Source organism: Rhododendron vialii, chromosome 7a (assembly GCF_030253575.1).
Source record: "Rhododendron vialii isolate Sample 1 chromosome 7a, ASM3025357v1".
NCBI lineage: Eukaryota > Viridiplantae > Streptophyta > Magnoliopsida > Ericales > Ericaceae > Rhododendron > Rhododendron vialii.
The window spans coordinates 41,020,737-41,032,881 of record NC_080563.1 but is presented as its reverse complement, the minus strand read 5'-3'; the positions used below and the strand labels follow the sequence as shown (position 1 = coordinate 41,032,881).

General features: G+C 38.1%; 1 protein-coding gene across 1 annotated transcript; it reads left to right on the top strand.

Annotated features, from left to right (window-relative positions):
- Positions 1-7,693, top strand: LOC131334475 (synaptotagmin-2). Its single transcript, XM_058369509.1, has 12 exons — positions 1-477; positions 1,975-2,073; positions 2,215-2,265; positions 2,338-2,461; positions 2,797-2,915; positions 3,160-3,261; positions 3,958-4,032; positions 4,717-4,793; positions 4,885-5,131; positions 5,823-6,173; positions 6,659-6,790; positions 7,375-7,693. The coding sequence occupies exons 1-12, from the start codon at positions 367-369 to the stop codon at positions 7,504-7,506; spliced, it is 1,620 nt and encodes a 539-aa protein (XP_058225492.1). The 5' UTR covers positions 1-366; the 3' UTR covers positions 7,507-7,693.
- Positions 7,694-12,145: the final 4,452 nt, after the last annotated feature.

The following is a 12,145-nucleotide window of genomic DNA, read 5'->3' as shown; positions in this document are numbered from 1 at the left end:
TGCGGTGGGATCCAATGGGTCGTCGCTGAAACGCAAGATTGGCCAAGAAATAAATGCTACCTTTATTACCCTCCTGATTTATGGCCTTTCTGATATTAAACAATGAATATATCTCCTCATACAGCTTTGTAGTGATATATACTATCTTCTCTTGAATTTGTTGTAATTTTCTCTCTCTCTCTCTCTCTCCCAAAATGGTGATCTCGTAACGTACTTTAGGGGCTCTGATTTGGTTTCTGTTTTGGGTTCGGTTAATGGCGCGGATTTGTGCAGAGCAATAACGGGTTAAGGGTTCTTTTTCCATTCTATCTATCTATCACTCTCTTTCTTGTTGAATTCTTGATCTGAAAGAAGAAGATCAGAGAGATGGGTTTTGTGAGTACTGTAATGGGTTTCTTTGGATTTGGAGTGGGTATCTCAATTGGACTTGTAATTGGGTACTATCTGTTCATCTACTTCCAACCGAGCGACGTCAAGGTCTCTCTCTCTCTCTCTCTCTCTCTCTCTCTCTCTCTCTCTCTCTCTCTCTCTCTCTCTCACGTTTGTCAATTTTGGTTGAATTACTCGCATATATGCCACTCAGACGTTTGTCAATTTTGGTTGTGTTTGTTTTGCTTCCTTTTTTTGCTTCTTATGTGCAGTATTTGACTTTTTTCTTGAATAATTCTCATAGATTGAAAAAACTAGGAGTAGCCGACCCAATTGATTGGGTGATAAGGCTCGGTTTGGTTTGATATGCCACTTTAGACGTTTGTCAATTTTGGTTCTGTTTGTTTTTCTTCGTCTTTTGCTTCTTATGTGCGTTATTTGGCTTTTTTTTCCCCGGTAATTCTCATATATGACATTTGTATACGGAACCCTTACTTAGCCATTTGTCTTATATGTCTATGGAGTACAATTGCACTGAGATCCAAGAGCAAAATTTTACTTGGAAAGAATCAGCCAGTGAAATCTTAAGGAGAAGATTTAGTTTATGGAGTGGATAGGAACTGATAGGGTCTGTAGTGGATGCCATCCAATCTTGAGATGATTTTCCAAGAACTGATTGAAATAGTTGTGTGATTTTTCTAGTCCGACTGGTACTGAGAAAATTCTTAGATAATTGAGCAGGAAATATGTTATACTCCCTTTGGTTAAGTTAACTAGAGTGCATTCTTTTTTGTGTCTAAAGATAGCTGAAGGGATCAGTTGCTGGATTATAACATACAATTGTATATCTGCCCAAAAAATGAGAATGAATAAAGGCACTCAAAAAATGGGGCAGAGTTCTTAGAGCATCTCCAGCCTTCACCCATATTTTCCCTCAAATTTGAGTCAAATTTTGGATAAAAACCCATTTTGGGTAGACACATTTCCAACCATCAAACCCAAATTTTACACATCTCCCTCTTTCTCTCTCTCTAACTAGCCGTTAGAGAAATGGGTCAAGGCAAAAGTTGTCTCAGATTTGGACAAAAAAATGGGTAAAACCCAAAATGGGGAAGGGTTTGGGTCAAAGATTAGAGAGAGATTTTCGTGGTTTTTGCCCCATTTTTAAATTTGAGTCTTAAAATGGGTCAAGACTGGAGATGCTCTTAGTTCCCTTCGTTTTTTTCTTTTTGAGCGACTGTTTACCCATTGTAATTTGTTTGTAGAACAGTACTTTCAAGTTTCAAACATACAGTGGAATAAACTACTCTCGACGATGACTTTGGCACGAAACAACAGCGAACTGTTGTTTGGCCTGTATCTCCCTGAATGATTCTACTTTGAGTTGTGTCAGATATGTTACCTTTCTTAATTTCATTTCTGTTTATTATTTTCTGTCACAATTGTTACCGCTATATCCTCTATCTTTTTTACTAGCATTGATGTGATTAGAGAAATAATTGATGCTGAAAGAGAGTTGATGTGTTGCATGCAGTGCTGTTTAACATAGAATTGAACCCATTTTTCACAGCAACTTTTCATCTCTTTTGAATGCTATTTTTTTAGGATCCTTATATCCGTCCATTGGTTGAGCAAGACTCTGAAACTTTGCAACGGTTGCTTCCAGAGATACCATTTTGGGTGAAAAATCCGGACTATGACCGTGTAAGCTCTTACTTCCGAAAGTTCTACTAATGCCTCTGCATAACTTTCCCCCTAACTGTTATATAGCAGAAATCATTAAAGTATTGCATGCACCTTCTTGCTGCATACGTACTTAAAAATCTTAGTTTTATTTCTGAACAGATTGATTGGCTCAACAAATTCATTGAAACAATGTGGCCTTATTTGGACAAGGTACGTTTACTTGGACTTGTTCTAGTATTTTTTAAGGTTCTCCTTTGTTTATTAATTGTTTAAGCTACACAGGCAATCTGCAAGACTGCAAAAACTATAGCAAAGCCCATCATTGCTGAGCAAATCCCAAAATACAAAATTGAATCAGTTGAATTCGAAGCACTTACCCTGGGCTCTTTACCTCCTACATTTCAAGGTTCTCTCTCTCTCTCTCTCTCTCTCTCTCACACACACACACACCTTTCTTAGTCAATATGTTTTGTTACATTGATCTGAGAAAGTTTGGTTGGAGTTTAAGTACAATGTTATATTATCTTCTAGTAGGATGGTTCTCTTAACTCCCAAAATGCATATGCCGAGTAGATTGTCCATCATCAACATCTTGCATCACTTGGAAATTACATGTTATATAACCCCTGTAATATTGCAGTTATTTGGAAATCGATTTGTGAGCTAATTGGTGATACTGATTTCATGGAAAACATAGATTAAAGTGTGCATTGTGCAATGCTTGATCCCATTTCGTGCCAGGAATGAAAGTGTATACTACAGAGGAGAAAGAGTTGATAATGGAACCATCCATGAAGTGGGCAGGAAATCCTAACATCACTATCGCAGCTAAGGCATTTGGGTTGAGAGCTACTGTTCAGGTACTGGAGTGTTCGTCTTTAGTTGAAGAAGAAATCACTAGTAGCTGAAATCAACTACTAGTTGATATCAAGAAACTGGTAGCTGTCCAAACTTTTTGGTGTTGGAACATGAAAGATGTATAACACACGCACGCATACAGTTGCCTAGTGTACGAAGAGGGACATTTTGTTGCTTGTGTTCATTAGGAAGTGTCTGTTGTTTGGATGCATTAGTTGACTTGTATATACCTTTGGAGTATTTCAGGTGGTTGATTTGCAAGTTTTTGCTTGTCCGCGTATTACCTTGAAGCCGTTGGTTCCGAGCTTCCCTTGTTTTGCCAAAATATTAGTGTCTCTCATGGAGAAGGTACGTGGAACTAACCAGTGCTAACTTTGGTTGATGAGCTTCTCAATTCAGAATATTTTGCTTTATCATCAGGGCTTTCGTAGAAGTGCTTCATATGTATATATACACACATGTACATACATACATATATATATATATACACATATATACATATACACAGTCAGTCTCAAATGAGGGAGCCCTTATTTTAGTTAAAATGCGGACCTCCTCATTTCTCCCATTTTCCGATCGAATTTCGATGATCCGAGCCGCTCAATGTGTTCAGAACGTGATTTTAAGGGTTTCTCGGCAAAAAAAATGACCAGGAAGGGCTTCATCCGAGCAGTTTTTATTTGAACCGTTCGATAAAAAAACAAACAAAAACTGCTCGGATGAAGCCCTTTCCGGTCATTTTTTTTGCTGATTTCTCGCGGGTACCCTTAAAATCACGTTCTGAACACATTGAGTGGCTCGGATCATCGAAATTCAATCGGGAAAGGGAGGTCCGCATTTTATTAAAATGAGGTGGTCCTTACGGGAGACGGACTGATACACAGTCAGTCTCAAATGACACACACACATATAAGTATATATGCAGCCTTTTAGACCACAGTGAAATTTGCATTTGATCTATATTGAGAGCAAAAGCTATGGAATCGGTTTCTTTTTTATTGTCCAAAGTTCAGCTCACTCTTCTTGTTTGGTCCGAGTTCACAGCCTCATGTTGACTTTGGTTTGAAAGTGCTCGGAGCAGACGCTATGTCCATTCCTGGCTTGTATAGGGTTGTCCAGGTATGTAAAATTGGTTGCCTTTGCGACTGCCTCTAATTATCTTTGTGCTTTCATTTGATTCTGCCCTCTAGGTCACCCCGCTCAGGCCTGTCTTCATTGTATGAAGGCAACAACCACAACATAGATTGTATTTGTGGTTTAGCTAATGTTAATTGAAGTGAACAAGAAGCGCCGTGGACAACTCTGATGTTGTCTCTGCATGGATGCAAAACATGGGCTGCAAGTACTTGAATTCATATCAGCTAAGATTGTAAAAGGCACAATAATGGTTGTAGACTTTGTAGGAGGGAGAAGATTGGACTAATCATGGTTTCTAACTCAAATGATTGTTGGAGCAGCATTATTCCTTCAGCCTTCAGGGCAGTTATACCCATATTTTGAACACTTATCCCTTCTCATGGGTCTACTGGAAATATAAAATTAGTGGGATCTTAGTTATGTTCCATGTGGAAGAAGTCGAGATTTTTGTTTGACTAACTCTATTCCCTTCTCATGGGTCTTCTTTGTATTTCATACTTGGAAAAGGTTTCGTTCAAGGATGGAAATTCAAATCACTAACTGTATTTCTACATCCAATTGCCCCAATAGCCTTGGCCATTTACTAAGAACCCAAGTTCAATTTTGTTGTTAATTTGATATGTTGGACTTCGGTTTGGCTACTCAATTTTCCTTTTTTTCCTTTAGGAGCTTATCAAAGACCAAGTTGCTAATATGTATCTCTGGCCCAAAACCCTTGAGGTACCAATCATGGATCCTGCCAAGTAAGTACACATTTTGTCTTGTTTTCACTTGGAAACACTATATTCATCCTCCTTATACATCTCTGCTTCGATTAACTCAAATGATTTGCAGAGCCATGAAGAGACCAGTTGGGATCCTTAATGTCAAGGTTTTGAAAGCAATGAAGCTTAAAAAGAAAGACCTTTTGGGGGCATCGGACCCTTATGTCAAGTTAAAACTTACTGAGGACAAACTTCCATCGAAGAAAACTACCGTGAAGCACAAAAACTTGAACCCTGAATGGAATGAAGAATTTAACATAGTTGTGAAAGACCCGCAATCTCAGGCTTTAGAGATCAATGTATACGACTGGGAACAGGTATATTCTGCTGTTTGTTTTTTCTTCAGGTTTGTTCTGAAATCCCAAATCAATCTGACTCTGTGTGCTTTCTGGTTCAACTTGTTGAAACTTTGTTACCATTACATACTCTGGTTTGGAATGCACGTTCTATAAACATGGTACAGCCTCTTTCCAAAGCGGTACATTTAGAGGTCCACAGCAAACCCCCATAGCCTTTTCCCAATAATCGAACTTTAAGTACTATAAACTCAGAGAGTCTAGGGTTTTGCAAGACAAAATGTGAAACATTGGTTGTTGCGCTCCTGGAAATATCGGATGGATAGGAAATAGAACCTAAAGCTGGGTAGATACCAATCATCCCAAGCTTGCTAATAAAACCATCAGTTTTTCCTAGCTTGGTAAACACATTTGTCTAGCTTCGGGAACTAAACCGGAAGTCTTAAGTCAAGTCAGTAAGCTAGCTAGTCATACGAGCTATGAAGCGTGGAGGTGAAAGAATTTTATTCTACTATGGTAATCTCTGCAATAGAGGGCATGTGGCTTTGCACATTCCCATTCCGTCTTCTCATACTCTAATTATCTACATTCTAGGTAACATAGGACTTTGGCTAAAATAACAAGGTAACATAGGACTTAGAACTCAGTATAAAAAAGCTTCATTCATCCTTGTTAATCATATTCAACGGTATACTCCTTTTTTCTCATTTAGGTTGGCAAACATGACAAGATGGGCTTAAATGTACTACCATTAAAAGAACTTGCACCTGAGGAGCCAAAAGTTGTGACTCTTGATCTGCTGAAAAACATGGACCCAAATGATGTTCAAAATGAAAAGTCGCGTGGACAGATTGTTCTTGAATTGATGTACAAACCTTTCACGGATGATGAGATGCCGAACCAATCTGAAGAATTGAATGAGGTACAAAAGGCTCCTGATGGAACTCCTGATGGTGGAGGTTTGCTTGTAGTAATTGTCCATGAAGCTCAAGATGTGGAGGGGAAGCACCACACAAATCCTCAAGTGCGCTTACTTTTCAGAGGAGAGGAGAGAAGAACCAAGGTATGTTGCAGCCCATTAGTATAACGATATGGCTCTCATCAATTATCATTTATTAGTTCTAGACGGGAAACATAGGAGTTAATTTTATATAGGAAAAATAGGAGTTGAAAAGGTGTACAAAGTTCGGATTGATACAACTCATTAAAGTTTTCATAACCTTAATTAAACTTGATACAAGTTAGTGATAATTGTTCCCTAACTTCCCTACAGTTGATAGGTCAGCAGTTACAGAAATGTACAGCTGTTTTCCTGCCTCCTTGTTTCTTTGAATAGAAATTTGTTTTTGTGGAGTTATGGGACCTTTTTTTGTTAACTAGTCACTAGCTTACGGAGATGCTTCACTGCTGCTTCTGTCGAAATGCCATAAAGCTTTTAGGGAGGGAAACTTGCCCGTGTGGTTCTGGCTGGGCTTAAGTCACTGGTTTTTTACATGATTTCAATTCGTAGTGTATCTGGACTGATTATTTCTCCTCGATTTTATATAGCCTGTAAAGAAGAACAGAGATCCAAGATGGGAAGAAGAATTTCAGTTCATGCTGGAGGAACCACCAACAAATGACAGAATTCATGTGGAAGTCGTTAGTACCTCTTCAAGGATGGGTCTACTGCATCCCAAGGTATTTCTTGAACCAATTTTCAAGTACTTGCAACCCACCCAATTCTTGTCATCATTTTATGCGGACTTATGGTATATGCCATACATAGAAACGGGATAACGTCGCAAATTGTGTTGGTACATTGGAATTGGTATAAAATTTCTTTGACCTTTTTTTTCTCTGCAGCATTTAAAAATGAGTCTCTTGCAAAAGGTTTCATGAAACAATCTGAAGCATGGAGATCCTTGTTATAGCCCTGGATTTATTAATTTTGGCTGTTTTCTGATTAAGGATTAATGTAGGCAAAATCCAAAGGCGAGCATACCTGCATTTTCTTTTCCTTCACCAATTCCTACATAAATCTTGTATATAACACACAAAAGTTCGGTAATTCTTAATGAAAGTCTAGCTCCGTTCTTATTTCTTATTTTTCTATTATGTATCCCTAACGAGAAGAAAGAATTGAGCTCGTAAGTCCTGTGTACATTAAGCTTTTAATCTTTTGGGTGCTTACTTATATCTATAATCAGTTGATGGCATGGCCTTCTTGTTGGCAATTCAAATTACAATACCTTGTTCTCATAAAGTCTGTATATTCCTATCAGGAAGCTTTGGGTTATGTGGATATAAGCCTTTCGGATGTGGTTTCGAACAAGAGGATCAACGAGAGATACCACCTAATCGACTCGAAGAACGGTCGGGTTCAGATAGAAATGCAATGGAGGACTTCATCTTGATCGTGGCAGTTTTTCAGAAGTTTGGTCACTGCATGCAAAAACATTCAGTTTCAGTTTTCCTAGATTCATAGAATAAATGTAATTCTCCTGTCTTTGTGTATCCACGTTTAGTTGATATAATATGCTCTTATATGTGGTTTATTTTGCAATTTTTTTAGTAAACCTAATAAATACTGTTTTTCTGGAATTTTATGCTTGCATAGATATTAGATAAGAATTCCCATGTTTGTAAATTCTGGGTCAGACTTGTGAATCTGAGACTGAGCTCTTTGTCAAGTATGCTTAGGGGTTAAGGTCAAGTCCAGTATTTATAACCTCCAGTCCGGTCCAGTTTTGGGGCTTTGTGGGCCCCTCCCGTGTCTACAACAATGATCGGAATCGTTCATTATGTAGAGCTCGTCGAGAATGGTATCCACTCAAAAAATTAGCTTGATTTAACATCGATAGATACATGAACAAAACAAATTTGTACAAGAAAAATGCGATGACAAAAATTAAATTGAAACTCATAATTTTCCATTTTTTCTTGTACAAATATGTTTTGTTCATGTATCTATCGATGTTAAATCAAGCTAATTTTTTGCGTGGATACCATTCTCGATGAGCTCTACATAATGAACGATTCCGATCATTGTTGTGGACCCGGGTGGGGCCTCCAAAACTGGACCGGACTGGAGGTTATAAATACTGGACTGGACATTAACCCTATGCTTAGACGTGCTCTACAAAATCAACAGTCCCAATCACGTCTAAATGTGCTCTACAAGATCAACGGTCCCAATCGTCAAAAATAAGCTCGAATTCACTGGACTGGACCCGTCCGATTTTTCCCCAAACTGGAGTGGAGCAACTTGGCTGAATTGGAAATGATTGCAATGGAGAAAACTTCTTCAACATCATTGCACTATACAAATGCCCTGGGGAATCAGGTATCGTTCTGGTCCACAGCACACATCACTTCCAAATTCCCCAAAAGGGATGAATAATTGCTGCCATTCTGGAACCGGTAAAAGTACTTTAAAGTAGGCTGGCTATCCTGGCAATCTCTAGAGTAGCTTCCTATCCTCCTCCTTCCTCGATTACCTAAGTTTAACCTGTGGCTATTCAAGGAACAATAAAAATTAAAAACCATTTGGTGCACACCAGTACGTCGCATTCTATGAATCCGAACCCATTTTGGGGTTTTCGCACATATGATCGGCCGCTCTAGTTATTCAAAATACTCTTTTTGAGGATTGCTGTAAAAAAAAAACAACTCAATCAAATATCGGTAAAAGCTTTATTGATCATATGCCCAATTTGCTGATTGAGCAAATAATTGATCAAACTTTTACCGATATCCGAAAATGATCCAAACCCTACGCCTTTTTAACTTGGAAATGTGGTACAAAGAACATAAAAAGAAGATACTCTCAAAACCCTGATCTATTGAAAAGGCAAAAAAAAATATGATAACTCGGATGGCTAGTCTAGTTTATGTGCATGTCGACTAATTTTGACGACTAATCCAACCGTCCATTTGTAGGAGTCTCAAATAAAGTCAGAGCAAAGCTTTATATAGAATAATCACAAATAAACTAATAGTAGCATAAAAAATTTCGAACTTGAAATCTTAAGAGGAAACAAACTTCCAAATCTTAGGAACTAGCTCTAACCCTTGGGCTTACTATGAAGGGAAAAAATGATCACCCGAAGGTGAGGGATTAATGGAGAAAACAGCTTTCTGTTCAAAAAAACTTCCATTGAAATTTATGTACTAAAATCTAAAGAATATTTATCCTATCCTAATAGTACTAAAAAATATGATATCTGTATTGACATCCTTTTTTCCCCTTGGGAGTTTTTGACCTATTGAACGGTTCAGAAGATCCAATTGAAAAAACAGTAGACAAAACACATTTTACCTTCCATGTGATGGGTTTTTTTTTTTTTTTTTTGTAATGTAGGGTGTTATGAACTAGCTCGAGCACAACTCGAACTAATTTGTACAATCCTTTGCACAGCCATTTCCCAAGCTTACGTGTGAAGATGAAGTGGCCTCAAAAGTTGCATGCGAGAAGGATCAAACGTGAGAGCACCTCACATATATGATGTTTTCCTTCTTGCTAGCTGAGTCCAACCACCTAAGTTTGTCCGAAGTATAAACTTTGAATCATCTCTCATGGTTTCACCTCACTTTGACTCCGCTTACAATACTTTTTTTTTTTTGTTCCGTTGTAGAGCAATACTAGGCACACAATTTTAAAACACAACTCTAAACACAGCTAACTGCACTTGGAGCCGCTCGATACATGTGGGTATACATACGTCAAACAATTCCGAAAGTAATTGTATCCGGGATTGTGTCAGCTGAATGTACATGTTTCTAGACTTTTCCTTCTTGGTATTGAGTTAAATGACAAAGCTTCATTTCTCCCCCAAATTCAGTGGTTTGAACTGTAGCAATACACACATGCTGGTACTGTATAAATCTAGTATTTATCAGAGCAAGTCTGAAAGTAACAGGTAAACCTTTTCTGCCATGAAAAGTGATAGTCAATCCGATTGCTCTAAAGTGAAGATGAATCCACACCATCTTAGATAATATGTGCTACTTTTGTTTATTGGACCCAATCAATCTATATTTTCACAATGAAGAGTCTCAATATGAGTGCAATTAAAAATAGCCAAACGAAACTTGTATCTAAGATATCCAAACAACAACACAGTTGAACACCCTCGAGGCTTAAACCCTAAACCCAACGTCACGACCTTTAATAGGGGTTCAATTGACCCCGTAACATCCCACCACATAAAACGTACAGCCAACCGGGATGGTGCAATGCGAATTGGTTTTTTTTTTTTTCCATACTTCCCACCATATAAACCAAGCGATAGCGATGGTCTATCGCAATGCAAATTGGTTAATGCAATGACTTGCATATACAAAGGTAAGAATCGATACTTCCATATACAAAAGTAATTCTTAATGTTAATGCAATGGCTTACAAAGGAAAATGTACTACTATATTTTATTAGCTCGTGGGCATCTGTAATTTACACTACAAAAAGGTAAAACATCTGAAAACGAGAAAGTCTTTAATTTTCAACCGTATGTATGTATCAGCGTAGAGATAAAGAATTCATGTTTATTGGTCAATGCCCGAGACCAATGGACTTGTTCCTCTCCGGTTTCCTTTTGGAAACCTCCTGTAGTAAAATCATAGGAGTTTGTTCATACGTATAAAGCTTTGCTCCGGCTATGAATAGACCCATACTCGAGGACTGCTAGACGGCTAGTTAGCACTGCGTGCACCTGCGCTATAAAAAAAAATGGTTATATACTCCTATTATTGCACATGGAAAGCACCAAGGCTATGAAAAAACAAAGTGAAACTTTACTCTCTTTCTCCATTACCATTAAATGCCATTAGAGTCGTCTCCACCAAACAACTCGAAGGATTCTCCACCACACTTCTTCACTTTGGATATGGCTGATCAACTGCAAGTTTCTTTTTCTTTTTTCTTTTCTGATGAGTGCTGAAGTGCAAGTTCAATCATCCAAATTGGAGTTTGCTACAACAAAAGCAAAATAATTCTTATTCTTTATAAGTCACTCACTTAGATTCTAATGCCAAAATTCCTCTCAATAATTGGCCTTTTGAAATGGAGACGGCTCCTCTGTCGTTTGGGCAGAACTGCACCCCATGCGGTTCAGCTTCTTCCAACCCCATTTTGCACTTGTTTCAATGATTGAATTCGTTCACACTGTATAATTCGTAGAGTAAAACAATCACGTCAAATATCAAGTCAATCGGAAACCAAACAGTATCTGATCGGAGCTCGCTTACCTCGGGGAAAAAAATGGGCTTTTTTCATGATGTAATCTAGTGTGCTCAACTCATTTAGCATCCGAAATTCGATTTGACTTCCTCATAATTTTAAATGACTATTGTATTCAACGTGACTAAATTCGATCATGGAAATGAACGCGAGACAGAATCGGAACAAAACGGACTGTATAGGGTGGGAGAAAAGCCGTTTCCTTTTGAAATAAAGAACTTGAATATGTTCTTCTTTTTTTTGTGTGTGGTGGATCAAAGCATATTGGATGAGGGAATAGATGCTAGGCAAGTATTATACATGGGGGCCATGAGTGGGATTCTCCTTAATTGGTACTCCATTTTACTAGGCCAGGGGCCATTTAACAAGTACTACTTTTATTATTCGGCATAAAGAGGCTTCTAAAGCTACACTTTGTTGGAAGTCAAACAGGGATGGGCGTCCAAGTCCACGGTTGGACTCGTTGAGTCACAACTCACAAGAGTGATTCCCAAAAGAGGGCCCATTAAGGCACGGGTCCTAGGTTCATTGGGATTTTTTTTTATTTTTTTTTTCAAGTTGGTGAGTTTTCAAAGTTTTTCTTTTAAATTTGATTATTTGCTTATTTTTCGACCTCAAAAATTTCCGTAGGGAAACAACAATTTAGGGGGAAACCCTGTAGTGCAGGGTGCACTGCATGGCATGTAGTGCATATCACAGCCATTGATGAGTATTTTCAACGGTCTGGATTCAAATAAAATTTTTCCGGAGAAAACTCTTCCCGAAAAAAGTTTCATTTGAATCCAGATTATTCAAAACACTCACGGACGGCTAAGAT